Source organism: Anser anser (genome assembly GCF_964211835.1).
Source record: "Anser anser genome assembly, chromosome: 10".
Classification (NCBI taxonomy): Eukaryota; Metazoa; Chordata; class Aves; order Anseriformes; family Anatidae; genus Anser; species Anser anser.
Window position 1 is genome coordinate 8,536,090 of NC_139730.1, and position 18,592 is coordinate 8,554,681.

Sequence of the window (18,592 nt, forward strand, 5' to 3'; positions counted from 1 at the left end):
GGGCGGCGGCTGCCCACGAGCGGGGGACCCCTGGGGAACGGCCCCGTGCTGGGCCCAGCGGAGCGGGGCTCGGGCACCGCCGGGCTCGGGCACCCCCCGCACGTGGCCCCGCCAACACCCGCCGGCGCGCCCCCGCCGCGCTGACGTCACCGCCACGGAGCCCAATGAGAGGGCGGCCAGGCGATGACGTCACCACCGCGCCCTCCCCTCCCGCCTTTAAGTTTGAAAGCGGCAGCGGCCGCCAATCGGCTCGCCCCTAGCCCTGGCCACGCCCTCTCGATCTCCTCCCCGCCGCTCGCCAATCAGACGCCGCGCCTATCAGGCGGCGCGCGGCGCTTGCGGCCAATCAGCAGCTAGCACCGTTCCCACATGGAGCGCGGGCCCGCACAACGCGCATGCTCCCCCATTCCTAGCGAGCCAATGAGAGGCGCGGATTCAGGGAGGCGGGCTGGCGGCGGCGGCCAATGAGGGAGCGCGAAGCTGAGGCGCGAGGAGACGAGCGCGTAATGGCGGCGGTGTCGTGAGGGGGCAAGGGGCCGCCTGGGCCGTGAGGGGGCCGAGGGGCCGTGACGGGGCGGCCGCCGCGGCCGCCGCCATCATGTCGGTGCCGTGCTCGCCCAGCGCCGTGTTCCTGCTGGACACCGCCAGCCCGTGCCGGCGGGCGCAGCTGCGGCGGGGCGCCCTGCGCCTCCTCAACCACCTGTGCTGCCGCTTCGGGCCACCCCGCCTGCGCTGGGCCTTCCGCTTCTTCGACTCGCTGGGCGGCCGCGGCGGGGCCTCGCGGGGCGGCGGCTTTCGGCAGCCGGGGCCCGGCGCCTGGGCGCGCTTCGAGGAGGAGCTGGCCGAGCGCATGGGGGCCGCCGGCAGCGGCCTGCCCGGGCCCGCGCCCCGCGCCGCCCTCACGCACGGCGGGCTGAAGGAGACGCTGCTGGGCTTCCAGTGGGAGCGGCCCGAGATCGCCTCCCCCGCCAAGCCCCTCCGCGGCAGCCGCAGATCAGCGCCCGGGCCGGCGAGGGGAGAGGCCCCCGAGAGCCGGGCGGCCCCCGAGGGCTTCGCCAACGCCGTCTTCCTCTTCTCGCCCTGTCCCCACTCCGGCCGGGAGCTGCGGCAGTTCGTGTCCGGCAGCGCCGCCGCCGCCCCCCCAGAGCCGCCCACGGCCCAGGAGGTGGCAGAGAAACTCCTGCCCAGGGGCGTCCAGGAGCTGCTGGCGGACCAGAAGGTCACGCTGTACTGGGTGGACACCGCCGAGTGGTCGCAGGTAGGGAGCAAAGGCTCTGCTGGGCCATCTCTACACTGAGCTTCTGTACGAGAAGGGAGGGAAGATCGTGTACTGTGTGGTGAGCTTTGGGTGGGAAGGAGGTCTGCAGCCACTGCCACGTAGTCCTGGTCGGTAAGATGCTGACAGCTAGGATCACGGAACCATAGAATATCCCGAGTTGGAAGGGACCCATAAGGGTCATTGAGTCCAACTCCTGGCACCGCACAGGGCTACTGAAAATTCAGACCATGTGACTAAGTGCGCAGTCCAAACGCTTCTTAAACTCCAACAGCCAAGGTTGCCCTGTCCCAGGTGCAGGACCCGGCACTTGCTTCTTTTAAACTTCATGTGGTTGGTGACTGCCCAGCTCTCCAATCTGTCCAGGTCTCTCTGCAAGGCCTTTCCACCCTCATCCGAGTCCACAGCTCCTCCAAGTTTGGTGTCGTTGGCAAATTTGCTCAAAACACCTTCTAGTCCTACATCCAAATCATTTATAAAAACATTGAAGAGGACTGGCCCTAAAATAGAGCCTTGGGGGACCCCACTGGTGACCATCCGCCAGCCAGATGTGGCCTCGTTTACCACAACCCTTTGAGCCCTGCCTGTCAGCCAATTGCTCACCCATCGCATGATGGTTTTGTTTAGCTGTATGCTGGACATTTTGTCCAGTAGGGTCCTGTGGGAAACTGTGTCAAAAGCTTTGCTGAAGTCCAAAAAGATCACGTCAGCTGGTTTCCCTTGATTGACTGGATGGGTGATCTTATCATAAAAGGAAATCAGATTTGTTAGGCAGGACCTGCCCCTCATGGACCCACGTTGGCTGGGACCAATGACTGCATTGTCCCCCAGGTGCACTTCAATAACTCCAAGGATCATCTCCATAATTTCACCAGGCACTGACGTGAGACTGAGGGGCCTGTAATTACCAGGGTCATCTTCTTTCTTGCCCTTCTTGAAAATTGGCACATTTGCCAGCTTCCAGTCCAGTGGGACCTCTCCAGATTCCCAAGATCGTTGAAAAATAAATGAGAGAGGTCCCGCGATGACATCAGCCAGCTGTCTGAGCACCCTGGGATGAATCCCATCCGGACCCATGGACTTGTATGGATCCAGGAGGAGCAGCAAATCCTGCACACGGTCAGGGTCGGTTGGGAGTTTGTCATTCCCACTGTCACGGTCCTCCAGCTCAGGGCACCCTGGGTCCCGAAGCCCAGCATCAGCATTGGAGGCTGAGGCAAAGAAGGCATTAAACGTCTCTGCTTTGCCTATGTCCTTGTAATGGAAGCTGTCCTTGTAATGGAAGTTCTCCTTTTGACTGAGACGTGTCAGTGATTTAGTAACTACAGTGTTTATTGGTGGGCTGTCTGTCTTGTCCTTGGAGTTAGGTAGCAGTGTGACGGTTCAGGTGTCTAGGTACTGTACTCAAAACCTCATCCTTGAAAGGACTGGCTACCTCTTAGTTCACTTGGAGTAGTCTTTTCTCTGTTGGGTGCCCCTGGAAGTTGGTAGAGTCCACGAAAACACTTGGGAAGAACTGAGCTGCTCTGTGTATGCTTGTTACACCACTTCTTCTAAAAACATGCGGTCTTTATTTGTCGTTTGGGTAGAGATTGTCTCACTGCCAATGGTAACTCGAGGCCCCTCTGTTACTTCATTTCAGGTGATCGGATCCCCGGATCACGTTGGGTACTGGACAATGCTTGAGCTGCTCCACCAGATAGGAGGCACCATTCTGCCGTCTGAAACCTTAGTGCAGTGTCTGAGCCACCACAGGGCGCACCTTGGTCATGGCTTTCCTGAAGATCTAAGTTCCCCAGTGCCGCAGACACTGCCATGGACGTCGCTTCTGCCACTGGACTCAACCTTGAACTGCTTGTTTTCGAAGCCCTCCGTATTTCAAGCAGCATTCCCCAAGCAAGAAGGGACGTTGTTTCTCAGCACACCTGGTAATTTTCTTTAAAGGCATAATAATAAGGCTGTTAGCCAGGGTGCTTGATGAGTTCCCCTTGTGTACAACATGAGCGGGAGTAACTTTAGATGTTTAAGGGTCTGTGTTTCTTATTAGCATGTGTGTTTTTAAATCTCCAAGTGTTCTTGTTCCTCTGGTACAAGAGCTATTGGCCTGTATTCCTGTTCGGGTCTCTTCCAAGCTTTCCAGAAGTTTGGATGCATGAGGAACTCTTTGCTGGTCCCATACTATATAGGCATACAGCCTTCTACATGCTTTAGCTCAGTTTCTTCAATCTGGCTAAAGAAGATGCATAAAAAGGCCCTTCAAAAGAAAACGTAGCTTTAAAGCAGCATGCAGTGTGCGTTTTCTTTCTTTAGTAGTCCCTTCATGAGAGCCTGGGGAGATCTTACTGAAGAGCTGTTCCCTGTTTAATCTTGGTAGTTGTTTTTCTTGTCTTGAAATTGTCTCCATCCAGATAAAAGAACCTTCTACACAGTTTAGGGCTTTTGTTTTTATTTTATCGTTGCACAGGAGGAAAGAAGCAGGAAAACTGTGCTGTGATTCTGGAACCTCTAGCCATGAGCCAACAACAACTGCGTTGTCCGGTCAATATCTTCCTGAAAGGCAGCTTGACGGGTTGGAACTGGATGCAGGCTGGCAGCTTTCTCACAGAGAGCTGGATACTGCACATTTCCGAGGCTGACTGTGCAGAACATAACCGGGTACTGTTTCATCAGCTGTTGAGGAGTCTAGCGGCTGAAGAACTGCACATGGTAAATCCTTCTCTTTGCCCTAACCTAGTATCTGTTGTGAAACAAATTGTGGCAAAAAGGGTGACAGTGTCACGTTGTGAAAACAATAATGTTGGTATTTGTTACACTGCAAATTGCTCATTTGGAGCTAAATTTGGAACGTTTTTTAGAAGATCACGGATGTCTACAACCAGTTTGTAAAATGTTTGTGCTCGTTAAGTCTTTGTATATTTCCAGAAAATGTAAAAGTGTATTTTTTTTTAATGTAGGTTGCTGACGTGTCTCTATCTAAGACGTGGTGCCCCTGCACTGCTGTTCTGTCACCGCTTTCTGAGAGCGCCGCGGTTCTCACTCTCCTGCGTGCTGAGCAGACCGCAGAAGCTCAGCGGCGCAACCTTGAAGGAGCTGTGGTGGAGGACTCTTCCCAAGATCCCGCTCTGCATCTCCCAGATATTGTGCATAGTGTGTTGAGTAAAATTGACATGACAGCGGAGGATTCTCTAGCTAGCACAGGTAGGCATTAGGAAATGCAAAGCTTACCGTATTTTGATCCACTCTAGCTTCAGAGCCTTCCACTCCGAATCAGATCTCATGATTTCCTCAGTGAGGAGTCTCGTTTTGTCTTGATTTCTGTGGCTCAGGCCTTTCAGTTTTATTGACAGCGTTAGTTTCTGTTGCCTTGTAGGTAAAGCACAGCTGCACATGCCTGGGGACAAGTTTCTAAAAAGTGTCACGTGGGCTATCTCTGTAAAACCTTTGCATGTGGCTGCAAGGAGACTGATTTTGGCTCGCCTCTTTTGTGTTACTGTGAATCTTACAGGTCTCCCAGCCTGATGTATGGCTAGTAAATTGTCCCTCTGTGAGCTGAGCTCTGGAAACCTCTGTCTTAGAGCCTCTGTGGAGGCCTCAGAGCCTTCTGCCATTTCATTTAGCTTCCTTCTAATATTTTTATTTTTGTCTGTTCAGAAGAAACTCCTATGCCAGACTGGGTCCAACGGGAGCTGTCCAGTACAGGGAGCTGGCATCCTTCAGCGCTTGAAGCATGGTATCGTTCATCAAATGTTTGTGGAGCGGGCTCAGACCTGATGGAGTCATTCAGGTACTTTTTATGAAACAAGTCTGAGTAGCACTCAAGAATTTCTGCGCCCTTTTGAGGGAGCGTGGCTGTATTGTTGCTCAAAGTGCTAGAATGAAATGCTCACCTTAGTAAAGTGAGCACAGAAATAAAAGCATTATATGCTTTTGCTTCAGTATGCCTTGGTGTGTGAGACAAAAGGGAGTGGGAACAGGATATTTGGGTAGCAGTCAGCTTGCATTAAGGTCTTGACAGCTTCAGGAGTGAGATAGATGGTTTAAATGACCAAAGCTATTCAGATCTGCCAGGTGGCAGATTGCACCGCTTCTGCTTCAGTAAGATTCGCTGCAAAGTACTGGAAGACAAGTGGTTTTGTTATCGCTGTTGGTGTTTGCTGAGAACGTATTAATCTGCGTTCTTTAAAGGTCTTGCTGAATGCAACATAAAAAATGCACAACGTAGGACAGCCTAGGTAGCGTGAAGCTGCTCGTGTGCGCTTCTGACATGGATCAGTGGCATTTGTCGTACATCAGGCAACTCCTGCTGTGCTTGTTTCCAGTTTGGTGTGATTCTTTTAAGATGGTGGATTGGGTGGTTTTATTGCTTCTGTAAGGCTGTTAGGGAGCAGGCTTTAGAAGAGTACCAGCCTGTGTTACTTGCACTGTAGAGTTGTGCTTCCCTAAGGCTTAGAGGAAGAAAGGCTTGCATGTAGAAGCAGGCTCATGTGCAGTAAGAACAAGAGGTGTGCCTCCCCCTCTCTTTTTTGATACCTGTGTTGAATTGCTCTTTTATGTAGGCTCCTGCAGGTTCCTTGTGCTAACGAGAAGGATGGTGCAGACCAATCTGAAGTGGAGCTCTCAGAAAGTCTGTCTGAGCTGTACCAAAGAAAATTCAGTGAAATATCTGCCACAGCTGGACCAGGAAATAACAGAAAAAGACGTATGTATGATTTGAGATTATATGTGCATGTTACCAATTAAAGATGATAGAAATTTCTCAGCAGGCCTCCTTATTGTATAAACCCTAAAGATCCATCCTCTCCTGAGTAGTGGCATGCTTTAGATTTCTTTCTCTATTTAAAGACAGCATAACTTAAATATTAGTATTGTCCTTTAGTACGGCCCAAATGGCTTCTAAATTCAAGGCTGCACAGCGACTGACGATTAAAAAGCAGCATGCAGAGCTCTGCACTTTCACTGGTTGTTGGAACAGGGACCTCTGCAAGTTCTGCTAAATATTGGAAACCTCTTTATTTTTTCCTAGTTTGGAGAAATTAAGTACTTTGTTTTCCAGAAGAGTTTCATCGTTACATTTTAGCATGCTAACCAGTGGTGCATGTATCCTCATGATATATCCCTGTTTCAGGTACTTCTATTTCTGTGACACAAAATTGCTTCAGGTATATGCTACTTCTGATTCTACTCCTAACTTACCTGGAGTGAAAATTTTCGGTCACTTCTGACTTGGAGAACTAGCTACCTCCTCTGCTGCCTGTACATTTCATGGAGAAATACAAACCTTTTAGAGCCTATTTATTTTCAACTAAAAGTTACTAATCTTGCCTGATAGCAGCACATAACTCTAAATGATGTTCTCCCTTGGTGGTGTTCCTGCCTCATTGTTCGATGGTGGAACTAACTCGCTTCCTGTTGTGTTGCAGGTGGGGTTCCCCGAACTCCAGTCAGGCAGAAGATGAAGACCATGTCCAGATCCCTGCAGATGCTTAATGTTGCAAGACTCAATGTAAAAGCACAGAAGTTTCAACCTGATGGTGTGTCACCAACAGTGAGCGAGAAGGTTCCACAGAAGCTTTTGGCAAAAAGGTTGGATGAAAAACTGGAAGAAAAGGTGCTTAAAGTATCAATAGGTGTGTACTGACTTAGCAGTTCTGATATTTGTAGGAGGTTATGTTGAATTTTTAAGGAAGGGAGAGAGAGAGAAAATAATGGAGTACCAGTAGGTAGGGAGCAGATTGTTTGGGTTTCTATATCTTTGTGTTGGCACACATTGGTTATTACTTCTAATTTTTCACCTTTCTCTCAGTTGGTTTCTGTAAAGGTTTACGTCATAATGTTATAACTTCTGGGATTAATTTCCTGCTCCATCTGAAAAGAACAATAAAGATCTGTGGTGTCCTCTGTTGTAGTTCTGTACCAAAAGAAGTAAAGGGAAGTACCCCTTGGTGATGTGTTTGGATCATTTGTTCTGGACCTAGGGCTACTTCTGTTATTGTTCTGTGGTCTGCATGCCTCTTTGTTGGAGAAAAGTCTTGTTAACAACCTCCTATAATCCTTTCTTCAGTTGGAATGGGGTTTTCATCAGTAGGGTGTGGTAAACTGGTATTTAGTTGACTTTAACCGCTTCCCTTGCAGACTTCAAAACTGAGGAGGAACTGCAGGCCCACCTAGTTACAAGCTATCAGAAGGCTGTTGCTGAGGAAGTTCTTTCATCTGTGTGTGCCCAGAACATGATCATGGCCATTAAAAGGTTCTTGAAAGTACAAAATGCCAAAGAGAAAGAGGTAGGTGAGAATATGTAAGCAGGGTTGTTACTAATCTAGGAATTAGAGTTTTTGCTATTTCAGGCTTCTTTTTTCCTTCAACTTACCTTAATTTTTTTTATATGTTTGTACTTGGTCAAAACCACTCACTCTTATCTGTGCTGAATCAGTAGTAAAAATCTGTAGATAATTGTAAAGAATGTCAGAAAATCCATTTCAGTTATCAGTTCACACCATTGGTAAAAGATTGCAGCAGATCCTTTTTCATTTACATTGACCTCATTTTGAATTTTAATTTCGCTTAAAGACAGTATTTTAAAAAAATAGATTCTAACAAACCGTATCTTAAAGTTGTCTTCTGTTTTTGCTTTTCATGATTAATCTTTGCTAAGTCACTGAAATCAAAGCAATTCCGTCCTTGAAGGAGAAGAAAAAATCAAGCTATTCCCAAGATAGTGGCACAAAATTACAAACTTCGTTGTAATTGTGTCTTTACAGGTGGCCTGCATGGAACGAGTCAGAAACCATCTCCTGAAGACGAGCAAAGCGCTCAGACAACAGCATGGCTCAGAGAAAGGAACCAAAGTCAGAGAGTACGAGACACTTTATTTGCTTCAACTTCAGAGATGCTATAGAGTTAGTTAGCAATTCTTGATGGTAGCTTTTTTTTTGTGCAAGTGGAAAGGTATTTAAATGGGTAAACATTCTAAAGAATCTTTGGTTGCAGTAAAAACATTTCGTTAAATGCAAATATATATTATATGACGAGCATTGCAGCCAATATCTGAAATAAGACATTTCCCATGCCACCAAAAGGAAGTATTAACTGATTTGGGTTGTCAAAAGGAGCCACTTCCCCTACAATATTTACTGTTTTTTTTTTTGAGTAAACATTTTGAAGTAAATACTCAGTTTCCTCCAGACAAAGGGGGCGGTAAATGACTGCTTGTTTTCTTAGGTGTCAACTTCAGGTATTCTTGCGCCTTGAGTTGTGTCTTCAGTGCCCTTCACTACAAAGCAACACTGATGAAATGGAGCAGCTGTTAGAAGAGGTGAGTAAACTGTAGACCAAGTTGTGGTTTTGGATGGCACGAGGGATGTAGATCTGGAACTTGTAGTTTTCCCCTGATTCTACTGTAATGTTCTGTATTCCTTGTTAAAAATCTGATGTTAACAACTGTCATGGCCTAATTCATTTTCTCACCTGGCTTCCTCCTCTTCCAGATGACAGATATGCTGCGCATTTTATGTCTGACTGAAGACCCAGCTTATCTTACAAAGTTTCTAGAGGACATACTGGAATTGTAAGTTTTTTGGGGTGACTCAATTGTTACTGAGGACTCTGGTTTTAGTTGCATGCTCTCTGAGTAAACAGAAATCTACAGCTTTGATTTACTGCGTTATTGTAATTCTAAGAAGTTTAGACTATTCTGCTTGCTACACTTTTAATTAACGTAAACATAGCTGATAAGCATGTAAACTAATGGCAAAAAAGCTTTTTTTAATTGATACCTAAAGATTCCGTTTAAACCTGGGGATTGTAATGTAGTTGGTTTTGTGGGGGACTATTTGATGTGGGTTCTCTGATGCTCTAGGTATATGAATTCTATACCGAAGACCCTTGGAGATCTTTACTACAGTCTGGGTACACGAATACCACCAAAGCTGGCATCCGTTCTGCCTTCAGACTTCTTCAGCGATGATTCAGTGACTCTGGATAGCAAATCTCCGGGCCTTCCAGAGTCTTTATCATCTGCCCTAACTCCCAGTGCTGTTTGCCTACGCAGCGAGGGTGATCAGCTGGAGGAACTGCGCACCCGATCTGCCAAAAAGAGAAGGTAATAATCCCAAATAAGCAAGGCAGCTTGTTGCAGCCTGGCCCTGTGTCTGTGGAGCTAACTAAGCTATAGCTCTATCGTTTTGGTTTCTGTTGCTGAATGGCTAGCTGGGGCAAACTCTCACTTGCTGAGAGCTCTGCAAGCCTGATGGGAAATATAAAGGGCTCCCAGTTTTCATTATAACTTCCCATTGTTTTATTATATCAAAGTGCAATCCTGATTTGATTCTGTATGCCTGCTCTATGCGCAAGCAGAGTTTGTGGGCCTCTTCTCAGAGGAGTTCTACTACGCAGTTAGGTGACCCTGTATCACTAAAGTGAAAACTGCGATTTACTGGAGCCCTCTGTGTTGGGGATTCTGTGTACATTTCTGCAAACTGTGAAGTGAGTTTAATACCAACCTTAAAGTTAATTATAGTAGTTATATTGCAAATCATTTTTCAATATTGTAACAAATGATGTACTAACTAATAATTTGCAGTCTGAATTTAGATAAAGGCTTTCTATCTCAAGAGTCAAACCCATGTTTAATTGTCGTTAGGTTGATAGCTACACTTCTGATCTTATTTTAACTTCACCTTTGTATAACTTCTAAAGGAATAGTATATTAGCCAGACACAGGAGCATGACAGAAGCATCACAGAACTTGCGTCAAATTGAGATTCCCAAGACAGCCAAGACTCCCATCAGAAAGGTAAAACTCTCACAGAAGGGTTGTGTGTGGGTTGCTTGTGCAGGGGTGCAGCAACATTGTGAAGTGACACTTGAGTGGGGAAAAAAAAATCTTGCTTTGTATTAACTCAGTAGGTATGCCTTGTATCAAAACTTCCAGTGAGTCTTACTTCTTTATTTGTTTTAGGAGAGCTCACGGTCTTACCTTGCCACTGAGAAATCCCAACAAATGCCTCTGCAGAAAGAAGCAGTGCAAGGTATATTGACTTCTAGCTTTTCCATGGAAAGGTGCGTCTTCAGCACGTGCTATCCCTGTAAATTTCAGTGAGCTCATGAAATCATGCTGAAGCATCCTGGAGATCTGAAGGAAACTTCACTGAATTCTGGAAAAAAAACTTTGAGGAGAAAAATGTTTTCTGTGTGCTCACATACAGAAAACTTGCATCATATATCCTGAAAAAAACACACAACCTTTCAGTTCTTCCTTGGCTGTTGCAATTATTTCCATCTGCTCTGAAAAAAAAGTGAGGGCAGGAGAAAGCTCTTACATCTGGAAACAGGATGTTTCTCCTCAAAAATACATAATAGATTTAAATCCCACATCTGTTCCCTGAACCCACGTGTACTTCAGTTGAGACTTTGTAGCTTACTCAGTGTTGCTCCATCTGGGATGCTGGCTGGCTGCTTTTTCTGCTATGGCACCTGCTAGCAGCTTATTGCTGGAAAGCATGGATAATACAAATTTAATACAAGTCCAGGATGGATTTAGAGGATGATACAGTCCAGTAACAACTCTCCCCACCCTCCCCGATAATCATACCCCCCCCCCCAAAAAAAAAAAAAAAACACAACCAACCAAACCACGCCACTTTTCAGTGTGTTCTGGCCTCTAAAGTACTTCTGACTTTCTACTTTTTCATTTTAATCTGATTGTTTCTTGCTTTGTCTTGCCTCACAGAGGTTACAAAGGTAAGGAGGAACCTCTTCAATGAAGGAATACGTTCACCATCCAAAAGGTCTATGAAAAAGATGCCTAGAAGCCAGTCAGTATCTGCTGTGGAAGGCCTAAAATACAAATGCTCTGATGAAGGTGCTAAAGGTAGGTCATAACTTGCACGTGTAGGATAGCTGTGGAAGAGCTTCTGTAACTAATTGTGCAGTGTTTTCAATTCAGGAGAAAGCATTTTGAATCATTGCTGTGGTTGCTTGTATAGAGAATAGGATGGCATTGGAACCGAAACCTGTTTTTTACTGAATTCCGTACACCTCACAAAGAAATCAAATGTTAAAAATGCTTGGTTACAAAAAGATCTGCCAATGAAGGTTAAAGAATGAAAGTAATCTTATGTGTGTCACATTAAAGTTAGTGCTATTAATAAATTAAGAGAATAAGAAGTGTAGACACTGGACTCTTAAATATGTAAAATAATTTGAGTGCTGGGAGGCTGATGCCTAGTTGTTCCATATTGGCAGTCATTCATAAGCTGAAACCCATGTGAAATTAATTCTTTCTCCTAACTGCTTTATAATTATGTGGTGCTATATCCATTCATTGCTTGAATTTCTTTATTTTTAAGATCATCACAAGTTACTGACCAAGAGAGTTGCAGAAACACCACTACATAAGCAGGTCTCTAGGAGACTTTTGCATAGGCAGATCAAAGGCCGGTGAGTAAGCTCTTTCTGAATTTTGTCAGTAAGTGCTGGGTGTTTAACGGCCGAGCACACGAACCAGATATCTTCTTTGTGTTGAAAGTGTGTCACCTTCACCTAAGGTAGCAAAGAGAACAGAGAACCAGTGGAGGCTAAGTTTCATTGTGTAAGTAAAAGTACTTTAATTCCTGCAGCAAAGTGCTGTTTAGGTTTAGCTGCTGCTCTGAGAATTTCTGAAGAGGAAGCCTGTGCTGCAACCTGCGCAATCCAGGCTTAAACTTAGCAGTTTCATGTGGAAGCAAATGCTCTAGCTGTAGGATAGATAAAGATGCTTATACTCAGTCATGTCCTAATAGGAGGCAGAGTGCTTACTGGCTGCTCCGAGTAGCCCCCAAAGCAGTGTATTGTTGTAGAATATAGTACTGCGTTTCAGTTTTCATGGTAAGTTCCGTTTTTGTAAACGTGAACAGTATGTAAAGTCTAAATTGCTGGTTTTTTTCAAGGTCTTCTGATCCAGGCTGTGACACTGGTGTTGTAGAAGAGTCTCCAGAGAAGGCCATAATTGGTAAGCAGTAAGGTTTTTTGATTAAAGGTATTTTTGCTGTGTTGTAGTCCTTAAGGCGAGTGTGCTTCAATTTAGGTAACTCACAAATAAGTGATACAGAAGTATTCTACAGTTCTTGGTGGAGCGCAGCCTCCTCTGATGGAACTCCTTGCAGCTTGCTGCTTTGAATACCCTTTGACTACCCTCTGCATTTTCACTTGGAAAAGTTGCTATTTACCTTTCTTAAGTGAAGGTATTTGAAGGACTTCATGGGTCAACAAGACCTTGAGCTGCTGTAATTATGGTCAAACTAGCACACAGGTTTGTTTTTTTTTTTTTTGAATGTAATGTGTTAGTGCTGGGACCCTAAAACTGCTCTGACCTCTACTGTCCCAGACAGGTGTTCTGCAGAGCCAGGTGGCTATGTCATATTGGCTGCTGCTGTTTCTCTTCCCCAGGAAGGAAGAAGAAAAGAGCATGGTTGGGCAAGTAGGAAGGTAAAATATAGTAAAAAGAGGAGAGTTAACTAAGGGAGAGTTAACTAACGTAATCTGGATGTAACTTGGAATGAATATGGATTTTTCTAGTATTCCTTCTTCTGCAATTGCTGGAGAGGGAGGAAAGTGACCATGACTTAAGAGGACAGGAGACTATGATCTGGAGGGAGACTTGTGTGCATTAGTACTCCAAACATCCCAGGAAAGTAGAAGCGTTTTTCTTCACATACTTGCCTTTGTATGTGAGATAATGTTAGCTGTGTGGAAGTTTCTTCTTAGTGTGTTCTTTTCCATTGTGATCTGTTCCTGAAGATGTCCCCGTTGTTGAGGGAGAAAGAAGGCTCAGTCTCTGATGTTGCCTTTCAGAAGCAGGTTTAAGAAGAAGTCCACGCCTCAAACAACTGTCTTTGAATAGGACCCACTCTGGTGTTTTCTATTCCGCTACGCAGCCCAGCTCACAGAATTCACAGCGAGTCCACCAAGGACGAGAAGAGGAGAGCTGCACTCAGCAGGACGTAGCAGGTACTGAATGGAACTTGAGCAGGCTGATACTGCTGATCTGAAAAGCTGGCATGGATAGCCCTAAGTCTGATTCGTTCTCTAAAAGACTGTAAGGAGTGAAGAGCTATCATGTAATGCCTTCTGTAGAGAAAAACTCATCCCGACTGATTTTTGAACTGAGAATCTCCATTTGTAGGATGGAGAGGCAGCTATTTCTATGATGAACACACTGCCAGCTTCAACTAGTCAGGCCCATCTAACAGAATATCACTGATTGCCATTCTGCATCCCTTAAGTGCAGTGCAACCCTGTAAAATTTGGGACAGAAATCCTAAAGCTGCTTTGTCTCTTGGCGGCATAAAGCAATGACTGATGGGTTGTTCTTTGCTGGCTTTCTCAGTAGGATTATCAGTTGCAATGGTTTCACTTATTTCTTTGTTTTACCTACTAAAATCCTTAGTCTTGAACTAGAACTTTCTGATGCTATGAGCTGTAAATAAAATAGGAGGCTGAGCTTTTTCTTCTTTTCAGGAGCACTCTTTCTATGGATGGATATTAGTTTTAGTTTGGGAAATAATAATTCTAGTGAATCTTAACATCAGGCTAGAAAAACTGCTAGGGCAGGCGGCTTTGTACACTACCTGTCCATACATCTGAAGTGATTGAGACAATTGTTCGTGGCAGGTTACTTGGTGTTAGTTGAATTGTGCTATTCTACTTCACAGGCATTAAGCTGCACTCCAGGAGCCCCACAGTCCAGACTCCCAAGAGACTTTTTTTTGGTGCAGTCATTGATAAGTGTAGCCCTGCAGAGAAGCATCCATCTGGAAGGACGAGAACAAGAAAAGATTCTTTAAACTTGGAGGAGCTGACGGCCTGTCAGGTAAAAACACTTGCCCCTCTCTCTTCCTTCAATCCCCTTACTCTATTTATGTTTAGTGAGACCTATACATCTTAAATTTAGTGTTTAAGTCTAATCAGTTTGCTTTAAACCTTCAAGTAAATATTAAGAAGGATGGATACTACTGTTGGAATAGAACAAGGCTGATTCCGTTTTTTTCCACTGCAGACTCCTAGAAAAACACCTATTAAATCTACGCAGAAGCTACTGAGTTCTGCCAGTAAACTACCAAGGAGATCACCTCGCATTCTCCACAGGACTCCCCAAAAACTGGAGAAGACTCCCAGCAGAAGTCCAGCTGCTAAGCAGAGTGCAGCTAAGTGTTTGGGAAAGTACTTTTCTTGTCCTGTACAAGGGGTCAAGTCCCCATCTGCGTTAAGGGAAAGTAAAAGGGTTCGCTTACTGCAAGTAACATCTAAGGATTGTGCTCCACAACAGAAACTTTCCCCTCCTTGCAAAGAGGCTGGCTTACAAATGCCGGAGCGTAACGAGGCATCAAACACTGTGAACTCTTCACTACCTCGGAACAATTCAAATCCACTTGGTTCTTCCTCATCTGCCCTCCAGGAAAGTTTTCTTACAGAACTGCGAATACCAAGGTGTTCCTTGAGATCCCTCTCAAAATTATCCTCTTCAGTTGGTACTCAGAGGCATATCTTTCCAAGTGAAATCCAGGTGCAGTCAGAAGCAGTATCTCAAGCAACGGAAAGCACTCCCAGGAAGCTTGAAGGTTCAGGTTCAAAGTTACCTACCTTAGCTGCCAGCCCACCGACTGTAGGAATGGCTGAGCTCACTGTGAAGCTGGAGTCTCCCTTCAATTCTCCTCTCTGTAGAAATTCTGCAAGTGCCGCAGCAATCAGCTCTCCTTCTCATGCGCAGGCTAGCGAGTCTCACGGGGAATTTAATGCGCCTAAAAGATCTCTTCTGAAATCTCCAGGTATCTCTGGTTCTTTGCCGAAGTCCCCACTTGACACCTCCAAGCAAAGTGGATGTGAGCCAAATTCTGGAGGAGAGGACCTCACACGTGCATGTGAAACACCTTCCAGAAATAAGGACAATCATCGTGATAATGGTGATAACTCTTGTGTAGAAAGCCTCCAGCTCTGTAAGTCCCACAGTCCTGAAAATACCCCTGTGTCAGAGAAAAATAAACCGATGGATGTAATGGCTCAAAACTCTTCTCCAGGAAAGGACCCAGGAAATGTGGAAGAGCATTCCTCTCCGAAGGTGCCTGCTGGAGAACATACGCTGAGTGCTGAGATGGAGCGTGAGCAGGTGGTCAAGGGGGGTAACTCCAGTGCGAGCACCTGTGAGTCCTTCCTGAGCAGTTCTCAAACAAGCAGCGATGAGGTGGAGCCAAGGAGCCTACTGAGAGAAGAATGTACGAGGACAAAGGCTCCATCTCTTAGGAGACGCTCCAGATGTGCTCTGAGTACCTCACCTCCTCTACCGAAGTCTGCTCCTGCCTACTCCTTACGCTGCACGGCAGACAGGAGGCAGCGGGAGGCCGCAGCACGGATGGGGAACCCTGAGCTTCCAGCCAGGTTCTCCACTCCTAAAAGCCATTGCAAAGTGCCTTCTGCTAGCCCACCGACTTACGAAGTTGAACTTGAAATGCAAGCTTCAGGCCTACCCAAGCTTCGCATTAAGAAGGTTAGCTCTTGCTCAGCGCTGGAAGTTCAACCTGAAGCAAACGCCAGCAAACCCAAGGGAGGAGAAAGCCCCTTCGGTGATCTTGCGATGACCTCGTGCAGCAAACACCCAGGGAAACTTGCAGCTGCCTGTGTCTCACCCTCCTGCTTCCGCTCTTTCCACAGTACGCCTGGGAAAGGTGGGGGACAGACCTACATCTGCCAGTCGTACACCCCAACGAGCTGTGCTTCGAACGCCACCTCCCCGTCTCCCCTGGAAGCAGAAGTTCCCCAGACGCCTTCTCCAAAGCTGAAGGGGAAGAGCACCCCTGATGCTATCAAGGACTGGCCTCGGAGAAAGAGAGCAGCGGGCAGCACTGCTAACGCTAGCTGCGGTCGAAGTGAGAAGAATGCGGATGAAATAAGGATGTCAGCAGGCAGAGAAGAAGTGAAGGTCTTGGAGCACTGCAGTAGCAAAGTAATAAGTATGCTCGGAGAGTTTGAGCTGGAAGGGATTTGCAGGCTGCAGGATCAGGCGTCTCCTACCGATTCTGAACCCAGAGCTGAAGAGAGCTTTGTCGTGGGAACTTTCGGCTTAAAATCTCGGAAGCGGACCTTTACATCTCTGTCTCCGGAGAAGGAGGAGAATCATGAGGCTAAGAGAACTTGTGGTGATAAGCACAGCTCGGATCTCTGTGTCTTTTCCCCAGATGAGGGCAACAGAAGCAAATCAAGGATAGACTCGGTGCTTTCTGAGAAGCCCAGAGCGTGTTCACTCGTAACTCCTGTGCAGCACAGTTGCATGGGGGATGATGATGTCTTCCTTTTATCAGGTAATTAAGTGGCACTCTTGAAATTCAGAGATGGCTAGAAGTGTGGGGTAGGAGAGAGAAAAGGCACGACTACTTTCTTTCTGTCTTAGGGAGACTGAGGTAGAGAGGAAGAGTGGGTTGCAAATGACACGGAAGCTAATTATGTGGAGAGGCAGATCAGATGTGAGGAATTCAGCTATTGGCATTGTTTGTGAGCATTTCATCAGTGGAGTAAATTTCATCAGTGGAGTAATAATGATGCAAGAGATAATATGAAAGAGCAGGAGGCTGGAAAAATTAAAAGGAAATGTTATGAATTGCATCCAATTGCTCTCTGTAGAAGCACATAGTGAAAAAAGGTTCTGTAAGGTAACTACAGCACGCAGGATGGAATACAAACCATGACTTGAGGAAAGTGACAGCGCTTATGCTGCAGTACGTGTTGAAATTGGACCAGGCAATGGATTTTAAGAAAATGAAATGCATGAAGATGCAACTGCAGACTTGCTTGGTGCCAGAAACCCCCTGTTTTAGACAAATTCTAAATATTACTTGTGCTGATGGGAGCTTCAAGGTAGAATAAGGGCTGAGACTTAGCTAAAGGCACTCTCGAGCTGTCAGTTTGCTGCAGTGTGTCACTGTGCTTCTCCAGGCGCAACTCCACCGGTGAAGAGCGCGCTCTCTGCCAGCAGCCTTCTGGCACTGACTCAGTCTCCGCTGCTGTGTAAGGGGCAGACGCCGCCGTCTCGGAGGAAACGTGCTCGAGGTAACCACGTGTGCTGCAAGGGAAGGCTGGGCTTGAGCAGGCTGCCCAGCGTGCTCCCCTTGCCCGCAGTTAAATGAGAGCAAAAGCATGCTGGGCCAGGGCTTGGGCTTCGTGCAGAAAGCCTGTATGTGTATTGGCCACTTCTGTATCTGTCTTTCACGTTTTCAAGAAATTTGGCGTGAACTGGGAAGTTCGGAAGGTGGGGTGGCAGCAATGAAGGAAAGCGTAGCAGAACAGAAGTTCAGCGTACTGCTCCTCTTGATACTGGGTTTCTTGGAGTCACCAGGAAGTAAATTTTTTGGCAGATTGTGGCTTTAATTTCTTCATCTCTTGTAGAAAGAGAATCGGATGCCTTTGAAGCTATTACCAGCCAGGAGCTGTCTCCATTCCACGGCGTGGCTTCCAGGAAGCGGCCCCTCAGCAGGACTTACTCACGGAAAAGGCTGCTCAGCTGAATTTGGAGCCATACAACATGGGATTGCTATTATCTGAGCTGTGCCATGGGGATTTTAACAAGGAACTTTTAATTGGTGCTGTCCTGGAGCTGTCTGTATTGGTGGGAGAGGGGATGCAAGGATACAGCAGTGGAAATAAGGACTGCTCTAAAGGTTTTAACCACAATTATGGCAGCTCTCTGTCCTTTCTGACACTTCTCCCACGTGTAGTAGCTGAGTTGTGCGGTGAAGGTTCAGTCCTGCTCAGTGAAGAGGGAGAATTGTCCACCTTTGACAGCTTTCTTGTAAAAATAAACTGATGCGAGTTTTCACAATGTCACTTGGTCGGAAGTCTGTCTCTACCCCACGTTGTGGGCAAGAGGTTGTGACTGCATGAAGGAGGAGGCGAATGTACAGAAAGCAGGCTGCACGCTCCTGCTCTTTGTCTTGTCCTCATACTAACTGGGTCCCTGTTCGTGGCATGCTGGATGCAGCTAACACAGGGACTCTTCTTTGAGAGGTAAAACTTGGGATGGGATAACTGGAGATGAGATCAGAAGGTGATTTGTGCTTCTGACTGCTGGCTTCTAACTCAGTTAATGTTATACCTCAAAATGCGAAATGGTAGTTGTGGTAGTGGTGCTCACACCTTCAACTGAAGCGGGGGGCTTGTTTCTACTCAGGAGTCCCCCCATCATTAAAGCAGGTACCTGGGCCTTCAAATCTGCCTCTGCCAGGGGCGGTACACTTAGGTACTCCTCCTCCACGTGAATGGGGTCAGTGCCAAGTTACCGGCCTGTATTTAACC

At 46.5% G+C, this 18,592-nt stretch overlaps 1 protein-coding gene across 2 annotated transcripts; it reads left to right on the forward strand.

Moving 5' to 3' along the window:
* Positions 1-463: 463 nt before the first annotated feature.
* TICRR (TOPBP1 interacting checkpoint and replication regulator) lies at positions 464-18,119 on the forward strand. Of its 2 annotated transcripts, none has more exons than XM_083849553.1 (22): positions 464-1,258; positions 2,919-3,204; positions 3,741-3,982; positions 4,231-4,474; positions 4,928-5,060; positions 5,833-5,975; positions 6,697-6,903; positions 7,409-7,557; positions 8,035-8,129; positions 8,495-8,588; positions 8,761-8,840; positions 9,132-9,374; positions 9,971-10,067; positions 10,233-10,302; positions 11,004-11,144; positions 11,623-11,713; positions 12,202-12,263; positions 13,106-13,261; positions 13,966-14,123; positions 14,310-16,605; positions 17,237-17,350; positions 17,687-18,119. In XM_083849553.1, the coding sequence occupies exons 1-22, from the start codon at positions 599-601 to the stop codon at positions 17,803-17,805; spliced, it is 5,880 nt and encodes a 1,959-aa protein (XP_083705679.1). In that variant the 5' UTR covers positions 464-598; the 3' UTR covers positions 17,806-18,119. The 2 variants fall into 2 exon arrangements, with proteins under 2 accessions (XP_083705679.1, XP_083705680.1); XM_083849554.1 differs by having other exon boundaries at positions 13,109-13,261.
* Positions 18,120-18,592: the final 473 nt, after the last annotated feature.